Source organism: Malurus melanocephalus, unplaced genomic scaffold, assembly GCF_030028575.1.
Source record: "Malurus melanocephalus ecotype Western Australia unplaced genomic scaffold, MMel_1.1 scaffold_85, whole genome shotgun sequence".
NCBI lineage: Eukaryota > Metazoa > Chordata > Aves > Passeriformes > Maluridae > Malurus > Malurus melanocephalus.
In genome coordinates, this window is record NW_026623317.1 from 1,766,998 (window position 1) to 1,785,385 (window position 18,388).

The following is an 18,388-nucleotide window of genomic DNA, read 5'->3' on the forward strand; positions in this document are numbered from 1 at the left end:
GTATTATTTTACSTCTCTSTGATGGACAGCAGTTTCTATGGATTTCAATGTTTATTCCTTTAGCCAGATCCATTGGGATGACTAAAAGGTGACTGAAGATGTAGAGTGAGAAAACAACTAAGTGATAAAATTACCTGACTGCTAGCACTTCACCACCCAGGAACAGAGCTGGGTTAGCAGTGCTAGGGAAAAAATAAAAAACAAAGAGGAAAGCAGAAGATAAATAAAGATTCATAGAAGTTTCATTCCAAGAGGTGCCCCCTGCGATGTCTGTGCTGGGAGAAGGGAGGTCAGGACRTGCCCTGGCTCCATCTGGCAGCACCCACAACCCAAAAACATCTTGCTGGGCACCCTTGGGAGCTCATAAAAGCAGAAGGAACCACTTCATCACGAACACAGAGCTAAAATCCGATGCTCAGCTCCACACAGCGTTGCTGAGGCCAAAAATACAAGCTGTCAATACCGGTCTGAGGGAATACCAGCAGAAGGGCCATTTATTATTTCCCCTGTTTCTTCTGCTGTTTCCCTAAGTGCCCACTTCTGGGCACTGTCAGACTGTGGTGAAACATCTCTGTAATTCACCACGGCTTTTAATCGAGACTTTCTCGGAGCCAAGGCTGCAAATGCCACTGAGGAAAATGACGGATGCTGCAGGCTTTAGGAAATTAACCATTCTTTGATTGCTTGCTTAGCCGAGCAATTTGCAGTGTGATAGACAGAAATTATATCATCCAGTGTCAATTTGTCTATTCATTTTTCCCTCTCCACATGCTTCCTCTCCTTGATTGAATAATCACTAACAATAATCACAAGCATCTGGGGGAAGGAAGTACATCCATCAGTTTTAATGTCAGCAAGAATGAGGGCTGATTCCTCCAGCATTCACCACAGCTCTGCATCTTCAAAGTCATTTACATTTTCCTTATACCAGCACTAATATCCAGATTATATTATTTCTGTTACCTACTGCTATTTCAGTCTATAATGTAGGAACAATAGAATGGCAATTGGGAAAACACCCWGTTTCAAAAAATAGATGGTTGTTTCATCTGCTATCATGTATTACCACAAATRTTTTTACATCTATGCTTGAATTCTCTGAGAATATTGATGGAAGTGTAAGCTTGTAAGACTGAGGCTGAGTAAGACAGACCAGATCCAAAGAAGATGATTTTATACRAAGGATGAGGACAGTAAAGGGCAGAGCTGTTAGAAGATGTAAGCAGGCAAATCCCAGGGATTGCAGAGGCTTTTCAAAGGCTGTCTGTGCACAGATTGCTACTTCCAGTAATAAATTACCTTACTGTCCCTAGATATTTTGTAGACAACAATCCAGAACATACACTGAATATTCAGTGATCAAAATTTTCAATTTGTATGGTTGCATAACCCTAAATATACCTCTATATTTCTATAAATTATGCTATATCATCATGTAATTCTACAGTAGCATTCTCTAGTTTTGTGAACCAATTTCCAGCAGCTCAGCTTCCAACTCCCCCTGTTCAGAGATGCAGAACAGCAGAAAATACAAAATCAGTCTGTAGGCACAATAAGTGGCCCAAAGATTGCCTTTCCCAGAAAACTGGTAAAGTGTTTTGTTTATTCAATGGAATTAAATCATCTTACAAACACAGTGACACAGACCAAAAAAAGAAAAACAACCAAAAAAAACCCTGATTACTGTTCTAGTTATGGCTTACAGCAATTGATAGGCTTTCTATCACAACCATAGTACAGCTACAGAAACAATAATAAGCCAAAATTACAGGGTGTAAGGTCGACAAAAGAAAGGTCAGTCAAAGGACACAAGAGATTAACATCATCATAAAACCAACATGACCCTGCATGGATTTCTCCACCCCCACTGTCACCGCCTTACAGAAACAACAAACATGAAACAGCTTTATTTTTGTCACAGCCCAAGATCCTGTACAACGAAGACACAGAGTTTTGCTCCAGTATTCCCAAGCTAAGCATTTGGTGAAAACCAGGGACATGTTCAATGGGCAGCAGTTGTTCCATGCAATTCACGTGGGCTGAATGCAGAGGTTTCATCAGGGACCTCCAGGCTGAAAACGAGGAGGACCCAGGAATGAAGCAAAAATCACCAGATTTTTGTGCTGTCCCAGACAGAGAAGGGACTTTTCCCCCTTTCYTCACTCTCAGAGGACAGGCTCTGATGCACACCTGGGTGTTTACCACCTGGCCAGCACAAGGTTAACAAACAGGGATTGATTCTGCCCGTTCCACACTGCTSAAAAGGCAATAACCAGAGTCTTCAYAAGCCATGTGGAGCACTGGAGATACTTCAGTGTCTTAGTCCATCAGACAGTTTTAGGTACAACAAACATCTCGAGAACCAGACAACACAGCATCTGATTTCTTCTGGCTGAATTTGTCACTGTTTTACATGCTAACACAGTTTACACTGATCACAGTCACAAATGTACATCAGCTTACCCACAGAYCAAACACTGAGAACATTTATGGCTTCTAAATAGGAATTCAGACACGTTGGTAACATATTTACATCTTTCAATCCTTGAAGCGCTGAGACAKATTTGTCTCCCTTTAAGCTTCCCACTGTGGCCCAGTCCCTCCCTTCTGATGTTTCTTGAATGCTCAGGGCTTTGGGGAGCACTGGAGGTGCTGACAGCCCGGGACCCAGCCTCCCTCTTGCACATCTGGATTGTACAACCTAACGCCTCTCGTACATTTGGATTTTCCTTAAGTTTATTTTAAAAAGCACTTAAGTACAATTTCAAATCGATTTTTTTTTTTCTTTTTTAAATTTTGAATACCATGCAGACAACACAGGGATGCCCAGCAGCCTTGCCCACTTAGACAGGATGATAACAAGACACAATGATAATAGTCTGGGAGGGTTTTTTTGGGAGATCCAGGTTTTTGGCTTGGCTTACAAGCACTGATGTAAGACCTGAATTCTCTTTCTACTGAACCCTAATGTGAATCTTGTGGTGGCTTCAAAGGTAGTGGGCTGCATCCTGTCTTGAACACATTCATTTCACTGCCAAATTCCATGCTGGTATTTCAAAGCAAGCAGAAAAATCCCCTCTTTTCCTGAGGTCTGTGGTTCACACCCAAACAGTCAGGTACAGAGGGCTCATGTATGATTTGCACTACCACGATGAAATGCTTTGCATAGATGAGTTTGAAAAGATGAGTTGATGAAATCTGGAAGGGAGAGTGACAGTCACAACACTTCTGCTTCCAGAGAAGCCTGTTTTTTTTTTTTTTTTTTTTTNAACATGGTATTGCTACTGCAGTGTATGTAAAGCATGTTAAAAGGCGTATCTGAAATCAAGTGAGTGGGAAACAAGAGGCTGCTCTTCTTGCCTGTGATTAGGGCTCCTTTCTGGASCACTGCAAAATTTCCACATACCTCACTGGATTTTGGAAAGGGAYTAAGCATAAATACTACTGACTTCTTTATTCCTAAAACCTCAGCTCAYTCTAGAATTTTCCAGGGAACCTGGCCCTTTAGGGATTGCCGAATTTTGCTGTTTTCTTCTTCCTGTACTCATAAAAGCTCCAAAGCTCTCTGGACACACAAATGCAAGCAAGGTCAGGGGAAAGGCACATTCCAGAGCCCTCCACAATCACTGCCCAAGTGGACAAGTGGACAAGTGGACAAGTGGACAAGTGGACAAGTGACCCGACCTCAGAAGATCGGAAAGGACAGGTTCCCTCTTGCTCCCCATCTCAATGCTGTCCCCGGCTCAGCTCCCCTCTGTTCGGGGCAGAGATCTCTCCTGGCTGCCAGGGAGAGCTGAGCACGATCTGCCCATCCCTGCAGCTGCATCACTGCCAGTGAGCTGTGAGCAGCACTTCACCTGTTCACCCACACCCAGCAAGGGGACTGCTCCTGGAGCTGCTTCCCTTCCATCTGCTGCATCTGGCCATCCTCAGAGAACAGCAGCATTTCACCTGTTCACCCACACCCAGCGAAGGGACTGCTCCTGGAGATGCTTCCCCTCTTCCTGCTGCATCTGGCCATCCTCAGAGAACAGCAGCACTTCACCTGTTCACCCACACCCAGCGAGGGGACTGCCCCTGGAGATGCTTCCCCTCTTTCTGCTGCATCTGGCCATCCTCAGTGAGCATCACCTTTCACTCACCATATCAGCCCTGCCTGCATTGGGGCAGCTTTTTCAAGGACTGGAGGAGCCACCCCTGATTGCTGCAAGCAGTGAGACTTCATCTGTTGTCTCTGCCGTGTTATTTCACAGTCCTAAAGGCTCTGGACCTGCCTTGTGCCTGCAATTTCCTGTATTCTTTTCTCATGGTTTCTCCAGGAGGCCACAGACCCACTGAGCACGGTGCCTCCCCTCCCTGAGACAGCAGCAGGAGGAGCTGCCACAGCACGGCTCTCCTTTTTGCAATTCATGAGCTGGCTTTGACAGCTCTGTTGCAATCACGGGAAATATGCTAAAATATTATAATGGCCCYATCGCCATTGAAGCCATTCTGTCCAACAGCAAAGTTGGATTTCAAAAATCAAAAGCAATCAGATGAACTATTCCAGCTAAATGCTTCCTTCCCTTTGATGACAGAACTGGCAGATTCATAAGCCCGGTCTTCTGACAATGAAGTCAAAGCAGTCCTGGTTATGTTTTTTATGAACTTGCATTGACAGTGTATGCAGATCTCAGGAACTTCTTAAGAGATTCTCCTCAATAAAATGAGGAATTGGGGATTAAACCACAGCATTTTCTCTCTCCCCGTCTCAGGCTTCATATCCTTGGCAGCAGAGCTGGGATTACAGCTCGAGCTCAGGATGTGGTACCAGACAGCTGACAGCTTTTCTTCATGGACAGATCAGATTTTTGGTGGGGGTGGATTTCTCTGGGGCCTGAAGCCTTTTTGTTTGGGAAAGCACAAAGTGCTATACACACCCTTTCCTTGCAGCAAACACTMCTGACAGTCACTTCTTATCACTCAAATATCCCGTTGTTCAAAGGTTAATATTGGACATTTGGAGCTTTGACCACATGGAGGAAGGGAAAAAAAACAGCCCCAAACTCAGACAACTGACAGACGCCAAAAGAGCATTTTCTTATGCTCAGCACACAAAAGAATGATGGCAGAAAACAAGGAGGGTCCTTCTTTCTGCAAAAGCCCTTCTGCATATGGCATTTCTGACAAATGCCATAGTTTTGCAATCATCTTTTGAGCAACACATGAAAAATGAATCAGAAAGTGAACATGTTGCGACACGTGTTTCATCTCGAGGACTATTTTATATATATATTTCAATAATTACCTCTCTGGCTTGCAAATCACTCCTTATATCTAACTGTACACCTATGTACACCTTCACAGAAATTTCTGGGCCTGTTTCTGCAGTCCCTACACAAATAAAATACCCACCCAACTTGAATGGGGGCTCTTTTCAGATAAGTGTGGCAAGATCGGGCCTTTGGTGCGTACGTGCGAGCATCCTGCACACACTTCTTAAAATCATTAAAAAAATATAGTAGCTATAGATTTATAAGCAATCAAAATCTAAACACAGTAAAACTGCACTTATTACAGTGACTTTACATTGCTCATTTCTACGAAGCAAACAATGGAAAGGAAATGTCTGTGACTCCGTAATTACAGATKAACTGCAAATACGGCTTTGCTTATCCTTTTGTCTGTCCAAAAGGATTCTTGCAACCAAAAAGAGGGATTTGCACTATTTCTCTCAACATATGGATGCTCCTCAAGTGCTTTCCCTTCTTTTTTTGAAGTGTCTTTTGCAACGTATCAGACTCCTTTCAGCTGATTTTGTTCGCTTCGATCACCATTGCTAAAGGAAAATCTCTTACTAAAGAAGGTAACCTTAGCAGAGCAGCAGCAGCAAAGCAAACCTGAAGTCGCTACCGGTCCCAAACTCAGGCAGAAAAAGGAGTAAGGGCTCCAAGCAGCAGCTTCAGCCTCATCACTGTTATCATAAAGCTTAATGCACAGCGAGACGGCCAACCTGCAGTGTCACATTGCTCTCTAAATAGCATTTTCATCACAGCACTTCATTGTCAAAGCCCTTTGCACACAAATTACAGAACACAGCACAGACAAACACCTCTTTTGCATATTGAGTCAAGGAAACCGCTTCACCGACAGGTTCATGAGTGTGCTGCCTATTTCACAGGTAGACGATACGAGGGGGTGCTCAAGAACACGCAGTGTAACTCTAAGATCTAAAACACAACACCACAAGTAAGATATTAATCTCAAACACTGGTCCTTCACCCGCCCTGGCCAGTGTTCCCCAGGTGAGTTCTGATGCCTTTTTCGAGAATCTCTGTTATTTCTAAGGCAACTAGAGCTCAGGAGTCTCGTGTAAAGTAAATACATCCTCACACACAATCCAGGTCACTGCTGACCAGAAGAGACTTTTGAAATKGTGACCATCGTGCTTCACTTCATTTGTGATCATTTTATCTGTAGTGTGAGCAAGTTGCACAGCTTTCAGCATAGCACAGAGGCTTTTAAAAGAAGCTTTGTGCATTCATGCATTAGAAAATCAAAATCCAAGTCCAGATTTGGATTTAAATCCCCTGCCCTCTTCTGAAAAAAAAAAAAAAAAATCCTCATATAGAACTTAAAACTTCAAACTGTTGATCAAAGATCTTGTAATCTACATAACACAAGACAACGCAACAGCCCAARTGCTTCAGACTTAGACAGAAAAACTCTGTTCATTTAACTATGCCAGCACAGCTGAAGCAGCAAATCTCACCTCTTGGGTATGCAGTCAAAGCAGAATGAAAGGGCACATACCAGCAGCCTACAACAAAATAAACTTCAGCAACTTGTGGCGTCTTTTCTGCTTCAGGATTTTGCCAGGTGAAAAATTAGGCTTGGCATACCTGACAGAGCTACACTGATGACATTTAAAGAATACATCACCAGYCCTTTTACAATCCCAATAACATTCTCAATATACAAAAACACCACATTGAGACATTTGACATCTCAAGATGCGTAATTTCAAAATAAGCAGCATAATCTAAGCCACAAAATAGCTTTTCTGCATTTTAACGACATTTCCTGACATTAACTTATTACAGATACCTGAATGTGCTAACTCAGTCTGCACAACAGAGAATCAACATTCAGATACCTTTACAAAGACATTAATAAAAATCAACGAGATATTTTTTTCTCTACTACACTGAACCAAAAAAAAGAACTTGTAAAATACAACTACGTAATCCCCTTGCTCTTCTTTTTAACCTTGTGAAGGAGCGTATCTCTTCAGCAAGGATTCCAGTGTGATGATGAGATGGTGCTGGAGGAGGAAGTGCAGATATTGCTCATGTGTTAGCCAGAAGGAAAGCAACACACACAAGGAGAAAGGAAGCACAACCAGCAGAGGAGAAYAGAAATGCAAGACACAAGAATGGAGAAGAATGAATCTCTAAAACAATGTCACAACATGATTCACACAGTTACCTGTTGCTGTGAATGGGAGTTCGACATTCTGTTCTATCCTGGCTGAAAAAATTTGTAAAGTGATTTTGTTTATTCCTAACACATCTATCTGCTATTTTTGATCGACAYTTTGTGACGTTACAGAACAAAGATCTTAAGTTATATATCCCCATTAATGCTATAACGCTAAAGAGTATTTTCAAAAACCTAAAGGCCAGAGAACAGAGAGTTCAATAAAATCTGGCAATACCCCAAGGTACTCGATTCAGAAACCTATGTAAAGTCATACAGTCTATGCTAAAATTCTCCACCACTGTTTTTCCTCAAAAGTTTGGTGCTTTTCTTCATTCTGAAATGATAAATATATTAATGTGCTCTATTTATCCCTAAATCTATTGTAAATGTGCTTCTTATCTGATTTGCTTTCCAGGACAGCGCRCACCCTGGGGCACAGGAGTTTTGGTTCTCCTACAATTTAATGGACCCAATTCTGCTAGCAGGAAAGATGCTGGTATCCTAGATCTGATGGGATGCAATGCCTTGAGGAAATTCATATCAAACAATTTATTGCATAATCTCGGGGTGTAATAAAACCTCCCACACCTTACACAAGCCATCGAGCTCCCACCACGCTGTCACAGTGTCCCTGTCAGCTGCAGGTCCCCGTGTGAACCCGCAGGATCCCCTTGCTGTGCATGTGGAGGAAATTGAATATTTCCGAGGGCATGGCGTGGAAACCGGGGCGAGGCTTGACGTTGTCGTAGTAGTGGTGAGTTATAAAAATCCCTGAGGGGTTCATGGGGAAGGCCCAGAAGCCGAAGAGGTGCACCTCCTCGCACAGCTCCATGGCCGCAGTCACCAGGATCAGCCCGGTGCTGACCCGCTTGGCCCGCACGCCCTGGCCGAGCCAGTAGCGCGAGACGTTGATGAGATACTGGGGGTGGAAATAATAAACTGCCTGCTGAGACTCGAAATCGTCCAGCACGTACTTGACCCGGATGGACACGTCCGTGTTGCGCGTGTTGTAGAAGGCCGGCAGCAGCACGGACGCGTTCTCGTACACCTGCAGAACGTCGTAGAAGGGCTTGCGCCACTTCTCCAGCTTGTGGAATCTGAGGGGGAGAGGGAGCGAGGCAGGGTCAGCCTGGGCACAGAAAGAAACCCCCAAGAAACCCCCAAGAAACCCCCCCAAAACCCCCAAGCAAACCCCAGAGACGTTTCAAACTCAGAGGCAATTGATGCTTCAGTTATCAARGGGAATTGTGCAGMMRTTTGTAGCTACAGCATCAGTAGGGTAAAAATTTAGGGGATGTAGGGTAAAAATTTAGGGGATGTAGCGTAAAAATTTAGGGGATGTAGGGTAAAAATTTAGGGGATGTAGGGTAAAAATTTAGGGGATGTAGKGTAAAAATTTRGGGGATRTAGGGTAAAAATTTAGGGTATAAAAAATGCACAATTTCATCAAAAGCTGAAAGGACAAACCTTGCAGATATTTCTGATCATGTCTCGCTTCTCCTTGCATTGTTAGAAGTATGTTCTAGTAAGAACATGCTAGTAATTAATCTAGTTTTTCCAAACTATGTAGTGCACTATGCAGTGAAGAGCTGTATAAAAAAGCGGCAAACACTAAAGCTAGCAAGAATTTAAAATGCACAACCATAGCATTTAAAAGAAATCCAAAATTAAACAAATTATTTTATGTTGCTTGTGGAAAGAAACACATTCCCCCAACAAGAAACAAAAAATAACGAGCCTCATGGTCCAAACATGTCACMAGGTGGCATTAGGGTATTAACAAATTTAAATTAAAATCATCCAGCCTGGCTACAAAGTTTAACTGATTCTTTTTTAAAACTTGTGGGCTGTGTGTTACTTTATTTACTTGATAATCTTAATTTTCCTTAATGACCTTAATGACTCTGATCCTATGGCTTCAGCATTTAGTTGCTTCCACCCTGAATATTTCTAAGACATTTGCCTGGGGATTGTAAGCACAGCATGAGACTTTTAGGGGAAGGATGGTTCTTTTGTTTTAATTTTAGCTCATTACCTTCCCATTTTCCATCATCAAAGTGCAGGTTACAATTAAATTGTAACTTGCTACCTATTTTGTATATTGAAWAACTTCAATTTAGAATGAAAGGTATGGTTCATAGCGATGGTTTAAAGCACGATTTGGGGAAAAAAATCTGTGTAACAGAATTAAGGGAAAGGTAGATTTGGGAAATCAAGAGAAGTGGARATACAAAAAAACCACATAAATAACCTCTCCGTGATTATACTGGGATTGACAGTCACAACATCAGTCTTCACCCCAACGTCCATGAAGTATTTCTCAGATATAGGAGGCAAATTGCACCTACAAAGGAAAGAAATTTATAAGGAAGTTAAAAAATGCCTTGCACTGTTTAAGGACTAGAAAAAATAGAACTATTTAAGCATTTCTGCCAAGCAACCAATCTAGAARCAGGCTGAGAATTTAAAATTGTCTSAAAACATGWGGGTGCCCAAACTGTGCAATAATCTAATAAGTTCTTTAGGGCTGTCTGAAGACCCCTCTTGTTCCCTCACCTGTGAGAGTTGACCCCACTTTGCAGGKGTAGTTAGTGCTCATTTTGCTTCTTTAACAGCAATTTACCTATTTTCTCTGGCAGTTTGGGATGAGAAATAGGATGAAGACCCAAGGCCAATCAGACTATRAAATCAAAGGCTTGCTCAGCAGTGGCTGAGATGTATTCAATAATTAATAAACTATATCTATAACATTGCTCTTAAGATGCTTTGGTTTATTCCCAGRAGAATTTAAGGGAAATGTTCCACARGAGACAAATCAATCCAGACCTAATTAATCCAAAACTATCTGCTTCCCTTCCTTTTCCATTTATAAGCATCTCCCAGCACAATGTAATAGCAGAAAATCTGACTCTACAGGTTCACCACAGGACATCAAAACTTGTGAGGTTTGCAAGCCTTGACTTTGCCCAGCCTCCACTCACCTTGGCCTTGTCCTAGATACATCATCTCACAAAATTTAGAGCATCYCTCAAGAGATGCTGAAGTTACTGAAACACACACTCACAAGTTACCTCGGTGGCTTTGCTACCAAAGGAAGCCCAGCTGAAAAAAAAAACCTTCAGGAAGTGTTTTCAGGGGCAATACATGAGGCCTGGAATCTGGTTTTACACTCTGTTTAAACTAGAGTTAGGCACTTATTAATATTTTGAAAGATTTCTAGAATGTTTTACAAGCTTTAGTAAAATCCATCACATATCTCAATGTTAAGAGCCACATATCTCAAAAATACTGCTGTGCCTAATTCCCAAAGTTCTCCATATTTCTGAAGAATAGGGCTGAGCAAAATCAGGGAGGAAACTGTGACAGTATTTAGGGTAGGAGATGCTTAGTGTTTTSACAACACCACAGTTCAGCTGTTGGGGTAATTTCTCAGGTAAAGACAGAGGGCAATTTGGGGAGCTGAAGAATGAGCAAAAACCCTTCAAAGTTCCTCTCAGGCTCAAGAAGCTCACAYCCACCTTGCAGAGAGTCCCTCTTTSTGAGGTCACAGGATTGTTTTCAGCTATCCCTCTCACAGATAATGTCATTTCTAGCACTTTGCTCTGCTGGGTCATGCAACTCAAGTCCTCGGGCACCCCCAGTTCCACCTGGTACTGGGCACTCTGTTTCTCAGAATACATTTGAAGATTTTCAAAAAAAAACAGCTTCAATATTTCTGAACAGGAAATTCCCACCAGGATTAAGAGTGACTGAATTTGTTGAAGGTGAGAGAGCCTTATGAAAATGATCCAATCTGCACAAACTGTCCTTTTTTTTGGAGTGTGATGACACTCCAAAAAACGAATCCCTGCCAAGAGAGCAGTCCCACCTCTAAATTCTGTGTTTAATCACAGAACTCTGCTGTGGCCAGCAGATGGAGACAGACAATAACTCCTAATAAATGCAATTCTTGTGTGTATTTTATATATTCCATTGTACTATCATTAATTACTTCTGGAACTCAGTTCACAGAACAATCCTGGTTTGCATCCTGCTGGCCACAAAAGATTTTCCCAAGTGTCCTGAAGGTATTGCTGAATGTAATCAGGGCTCCATAGGCAGCTTGTGAAATATTTTAAATTATTTCACTGGTGACCAAGATTATGATTCCTGATAGTTTGGTGGAGTGGTGACTGGAAAGCAGATGTGYTGACCTTAAACACAAGCTTCACTTTAAAATTGATCTCAGCAGACCTTGAGTTTTAAAACACTGGCACATGTTTGTGCATAATCCACAATTTGGAGATGGTGAACCAGGGTTTCTTTGGCACAAGTACTGATGWATTTATTCATATTCCAATTCTGCCTAAACCTCTATTTAATTTTTACTGATACCAAGCACAACCAAATTTCTGAGTTCAGTAATAATCTGTTCTTTTTCTTAAATCTGGTGCAGTTCAAGGAAGAATAATGGTGATAAAATGGGACCTCGACTAAAAGTCCTTAAACATAGATGAGATTTTTCAGCCATATTTGAGCTTCTGCTTAAAAACTTGCCATCTCCATGTGTCATGTGCTCCTTTCATCCATGCTGATAGCTGTGATCCAACACAGCAGCAGGGAATCTGCAGTAATTATTTAAGGTATATGGGGTACATTAAGCTTTTAAGGTGCAAATTATGTGAAGTCTGGGCTCTTTCACCAACTCCTTTTTTTTCACTGAAAGCTAAGCCAATAGATTTCTATCAAGGTGGAATAAAAGGCAGACACGAGTCTGAAAACAATGAATATGAATACAGAAAGTAGAACCTGCAAAATTTTCTCACATGATATCAATTCAAAATGAAGACAGCAGTGAACCACAATCTGATCTAATTTTTGGTACTATGAAGTCAGAAAAATTAATTGTTYTATGCTCATTTATCCTAAACTGACAACAACATACCCAAGATCAGAAAATAGGCCAACTGAAATAAAGAGATTTTTCTTTACTAGAGAAGAGGTCATGAGTCTGTGAGCTAGCGGTCATATGCCATGACCCAGGCAAAGAGCTTAACAGGATTTAAAGAGGGATTAGTCATGCATATGAATAATAAAAAAATCTGTCTCATATATATATTAAGGATTATAGAACTGCTGCTAGACTCTGTTATCCAGGGACACTCGTCRTGGGACATCCCAGTTCATGTAAAACCTGGATAATTCCACAAAAAGTGAGGAGCAAGGGAGAAACCACACCTTCAAAGTTACTCTGGTGAKCCTGGWGSCCCTGRATTATTGATTRTTGATTTCTGAAAGTTATTGAGCARYGGAGCTCTGCACCAKCCCAGAAACACACCTCTGAGGCACATGAGCTGTGAGCTATTAACATCTGACCAAGCTGCTTGTCACTCCATACAGGTTGCACCTCTGGCTCAGATCTGCCCCAGAAAATCACGGCCAGGTTCATAGGACACTGCTTGTAGGCTAATGTCCACAAAAGGATAAATCCACAACCTGAGTGGCAGGGAATGTCCTGCAGAAAGAGASCATCACACTTTGCCAACAAGACAGTAATTAACCCCACGGAGCTGTGGAGAAATATTTCCTCAAAGTGTAATTTTAAAATAAATATTATAACATAAGATGTTTTGGGGTAGGTTTTTTTTTAACTTTTTTTTTGTGCAAGAAGCAGGCTTGACACAGCCAATTTAGTGAATCCCATGTTCCTGTGTGAGAGAGAATAGCTTTGCAATACTGTTTGTCATCAGAAAAGGCAAAAAGAGAAAAATGAGCTGTGGTGGTTACCGAAACACGAAGTCTGCACTGTCAATCTCCCGGCCACATCTGCTGTTCTTCAGGATTCCTCCRTTCCCAACCACTGCACATCTCTTAAACTGGGAGCGATGGTACGGCATATCCTGCAACAGCATGGCATGGAAACAGTTACAGACCCCAAAATATGGAGCCAACAAGTCTCCTTTTTTYATTTTTCCTTTCTTCCTATGCAGCTGTACCTTGATGCATTAATCACAGGATGTTGATACTGGTTCTGGGGTGCAATATTCCCTGTACATGAAAGTGATGGGATTGTTTGCKGTGCAATTGRAGATGGCCCAAGCAACAAAACCATACAGGGAAAAAAAACCAACAAGAACCTGTTTTTTTTCCCTAGGTTCAATCAGGTAGGGAGTAATTTTAGACACTTGCTTTCCCCTTTGATTTCCACATGAGGGCACAAAACATGAATTAGCGTAGCCCAGGCACTGTTTTCTGAGCTGCCTGCAAACTGCTCGCTCCTCAGGCTCCGGTGTCCTGCTTTTGGAAAGTCTGCACACAGAGTCACAGAGCTGCCAGCAAAGCCCCAGAAGTCTGTCAGACAGCACACTACAGAAAGTAGCCCAAATTTTAGCGTTTACCCACACCAATTGTACTAATAGTAACAATGATTATTAATTAACACTTGCATTGACAGCATTGCCCAGGCACTTTTTTGGACTCGAGGAGGACGCAATTTTTGGGCAGAATCCTGCCTTCACACACAGACATGCAGCTGCTGCTGGAGCCAGGGAGAGTGAAAAAATCACATCTCGAGAACAAACTGGGCTGTTAGGGTGAGAGGGCTGTGACGCAGAACTGAGCCACGYTACACCTTATGAATATGGAGGGATGTGCTTATATAAGCATGAGAGTGCTCGTTTTGGCACATACATATTTTATCAATAATCCCATGCCGCAAACTACAGAGGGATGCAGTAGTGGCTTGACRTTTCTGGGTGATTATTCCCAGGATCTTTCCACAGCATCCATAAGCCATGAGGCAAAAAGRGCATGCAATTACACCTGTCTGAGAAAAGCAGCAGCTGTCTGACAGAGAGGAAATATGGAGCTGTCTGTGCTTTATGCAGTGATTTCTTAACGCAAAGTGCCTCGGCAGAGCTGGGAGGGAAATCAGAAGCCACGTGTCCGTGCTTGGCACAAGGCTCTTGCCACTACAGCATTGTTGCTGTGCTTTCAGCCCTCTTTTTTCCTGCATTTTCCAGGCTGCAGCCTTTTCCTATGCAGAGGGTGGCTTTGGCCACTGCCCAGTGACTCCCAAAGGCATTTTGGCATGTGAAAATGCCTCCACAGCATCCTGATCATACCTGGACCAACACCACAGCAGCCCTAGCACGCTCCTAGCAGAGCTCAGGCTTTTGTGCACTCATCTGCCTAATCAGGCAGGGTTTTGAGGATAACACTCCACTCTTTGCACATCTCCAGATGCCAAAGTGCTTTCCTGGATCTCAGCCTTTCCCCTGCTTCTGCCCCCGCTCCCCATGTGCACATTTAGATAACAGCACTTCCCTACCTCTTGGCAGTGYTCGGAAAGCCAAAGGATTAGAAGTGGTTGGACCCTCAAGGACAGGTTCAGTGGCCCAAATCTAAGTACTGAACCTGAATACATGTCTGACTTTTCAAATAATCTCAAATTTTTCTTTGAAATTTCAGCTACCCCCTCCAAATGTGCCGCTGTAAATTGATGGGCTGTGCCCCGTGATGAATCTGCAGCCACATCAGCCCATTTCTGCACATCAGTTACCATGTGCAGAGGGAATTGCTCACTGATTACAACCTTGGATGGCCTTGGAGGTCAAGCATTATTTGCTGGAAAGGTTTTGAATAATCATTAGGATGAATATATTTAAAAATAGTGAAGCCCCTTCACAGATAATCTGCATAGAGAAATAAGTACGAAAATAGTCATTGTGAATATGAATTACAAAATAATCATGCCAAAAAGAAAAGCAGACCTACCCTCAAATGTTGGATTTGTGAATATTATATGTGAATATTATACTTTAAAAGAGTTCTGATCAGTGTCTCTTTTATTTAGCTTTCTTAAATTATTTCATTAACCACTGTGCTCCTTTCCTGCAGAAAATTACATGTATACGTGTATGTATATAAGTGTATATATATATATATATATATATTTATATATATTGCAGATGACCACTAGAAAACAGGATAATCATCTAAAACATTGTACCAAAACTAAACATTTTCAAAATATAAGCAATGAAATTTGTAGAAATGTCAGACGAGTGCTAAATGCTTGGCTATGGGGTAGTTCCTAATGCAGCAAGTACAGTGAAGCTGATCCTGCAAATGGGAAGAGGCACCTTCGGAAACATTTTGAAGATTTCTTGGTTGATATGGAAAATTCCACTGGTGTCCACTTCATATTTCAGTTTAGTTCCCAAGGGAGTATTTTTCTGGGTGGTGAACAGAAAGGATGGGGCATTGCAACACCTCGACAGAGTAGACCTGTGAAAGGAAAAAGAGAGAAATAAGGTCAGGGAGATGATGGCATGATARAAGATTTGCAATTGCTGTTACTCCTAACAGAAATTTTTTAGCTCTAGGATGTTAAAATGGTAGTTTGCTGGGTTTTCCTTCAGAAAATTTCAGTCAGTGAAATTTTATTAGGTTGAGAAAACTATGGTAAAGTAAAAAGGAAAGAGAATTAATGAGATTTCTGTACTTGTTTCTTCTAGGCTGTGGGAAATACATGTGCRAATTCTGCCCTGCTCCAATTCCCAAAGATGAGCTTCTGCCTCCAACATCCTTAAAAAAAACCACTTAATGAATTAGTCCTTCTCTACCTTAGAGGTCTTCCACATTTTTAAAATTTTTCACTTGACATTGGGTAGAAAATGTAGGGGTTAAAGGGTTCATCTGGGGATGTGAAAATTTGCAGGGCAGTATTTAAACACAGCAATACCCAAAGACACAGCCCCACATACCAGACTGCTGTGGAGCACAGCACACTTTGATTACAAAAAAAAAAAAACCAAAAAAACTTTCAAAGATCTTAGTTTTGCCTTTGGCCTTATACATGTGCATGAGGAAGAAGATGCAGCCTTGACAGGTGGGTGCCAGGCAAACTGATCATGCCTATGATTCCAGAATCTCAGACAAATGACCAAAATTGCCTTTGTCCCTGGGACACAAAGGAAGAAATTCCAGYGCAAACAAGAACCATATAAAATCCCAAAAATGGGATTCACAGTACCAGAGAAAAAATTTTCAGCTCTAATCCCTTTACCATGTTTCATATGAAATGTAAATGGGAAAAGCAGCTTTGCAAATAAGTRTCCCTTTCCTAGCTTCCATCTTCTMCTGAATGCTTTTCTGCTTTTATTGAAAACCCTGACTTCAGCTAGCTCTTATTCCAGAGATAGTTTATTTCTCAGTCAAAGCATGTGATAACTTTAGCAAAAAATACTTGTCATGGCAAATGTAGAAACATGAATTCAAAGCCAAATGGCTYTCAAATAGCCTAGATTAAATGCCTGGCCTCTGGGGTGTGGGGCCTCATATTCTAAATTGGAAGAACAAACCAGTCTTCTTTATGGGCTTTATTRCAAGCACCAGAAAGCAAATGCAGAATTATGCAAACATTTCAGTGATGACTCTCACATACTTGACTCACGCAGGATGGCACAAAATGATCGTCAGATCAAGGCAGCAAATGAGACTGRAAAAGTGAATGAATAATGTCTAACAGCAAAATGACTAAATAATTATGAGCAGGAAGTGGAATTGAGTTGTTATAGTTGGGATCTGAGAAAAATCCCTTCATTGGTTGTGCCTTAAGGAATTGAAAGAGAGTTTTTCCTCAATTTCCAGATGGTTTTCCAGAAGCACAGTGCTTTATGTGAATCCCTGATAACCGACAGAAGAAGACTCTCCAGGAAAATGCTTTCCTTACCCTCCAAATACAAACTCCAGAGTAATTTTTGCCCTTTCTCCCTCCCCGCTGCTCAAGTTGCTGCCATTTAAATTCTGTTGGATCCTCCCCATCTCATCTGATGGTCCAGGACTGGCAAAGTTCAAAATCCCACAGCTCAGAGGGTTGCAGCTTTCAGCTTCCTCTTAAACAACCTGCAAACTTAGAGACCCTGCTCTGCTTTTAAGGGACAGCAGCTTCCCCACTGAAGGCCCTGTCCCATCCRACACAAATTAAACAGATTTTAGACATTTTTCTTTTCATGACAAGCACAACTGCTGTTCCTGGATCCAGYTAACAAAGGTTATGTTACATCTGGGCACCAGTGAGAGCTCCTGAAGCAGTGATACATCAGTCAGGCAGGTACAGACTGTGACAGCAGTCTTTTCTGTCTCTTTTTTTCTCTCAGTGCTCAGGATGGAGAGGGGTTCTTTGTTTAATATTGGTGGCCTGAGCCAGACTGATGGTGCTCCTGGTGGTCTTTGGACAGTCCCTTCTCATTGCTCCCACCTCTGCTCTGGCCTCCAAACCTCAAAGTTCTCYTTTCCATACCTCAAAGTGCTACTTGCTCACTGGGCATAGTCATTACTCCTCTCACTCCAGCTGTTTCTAAAATAATGAGCTRTAATACTGAATGACTCCTCTCTTCAAAACAGGCTCTGATAATTGCCTATAAAGTAATTTCCAGGAAAAATACAGAAAAAAAACCACCTAAAAAAGCTTAGGTGTGGAGATCACATTGGAGAAACTGTTATGAGCCTGAGACTAACAATGTTATTTTTAAAGATGTCAATGACTAACTCAGCACATGCATTCTCACATTCTCTCATTAACTCCTGACATTTATTTCCTGGAATCATGCAAGAGAATTTGGGATAAAGCTGGGGGCCTTATTCTAAACAACAGCTCTGAATTGTACCAGTGACTTTCAGAATTCAGTCCACTGCACTTACTCTAAAATAGGGTGTTTTCTCAAAACCTACTCAAATATATCACTTGAATATATCAATATAGAATATTCAAAAATGGTTTTGGCTTCAGACTACTGTTGCCTTCACAAGACCAGTTTCAAAAGCTGGAGAAACTTGCGAGCATCATGGAGGGAACTCAGCAGGGAAGTTACATGAAGAAAGACAGAACACTAAAGAAACAAACAGAGAGGTCTCTGAAGACCAGGAGAAATATCTAGATAGT

The 18,388-nt window shown here is 41.8% G+C and overlaps 1 protein-coding gene across 2 annotated transcripts in view; it reads right to left on the bottom strand.

Moving 5' to 3' along the window:
- Positions 1-3,517: 3,517 nt before the first annotated feature.
- Positions 3,518-18,388, bottom strand: part of ST8SIA5 (ST8 alpha-N-acetyl-neuraminide alpha-2,8-sialyltransferase 5) — a 44,619-nt gene continuing 29,748 nt past the window's right edge. For both annotated transcript variants that reach the window (XM_057367799.1, XM_057367800.1), the window contains 4 exons: positions 15,585-15,729; positions 13,228-13,340; positions 9,713-9,805; positions 3,518-8,558 (listed from right to left, as the gene is read on the bottom strand). In XM_057367799.1, coding sequence (XP_057223782.1) covers positions 8,096-8,558; positions 9,713-9,805; positions 13,228-13,340; positions 15,585-15,729 — 814 coding nt within the window. In that variant the 3' untranslated portion in view covers positions 3,518-8,095. The remainder of the gene's footprint in view (positions 8,559-9,712; positions 9,806-13,227; positions 13,341-15,584; positions 15,730-18,388) is intronic.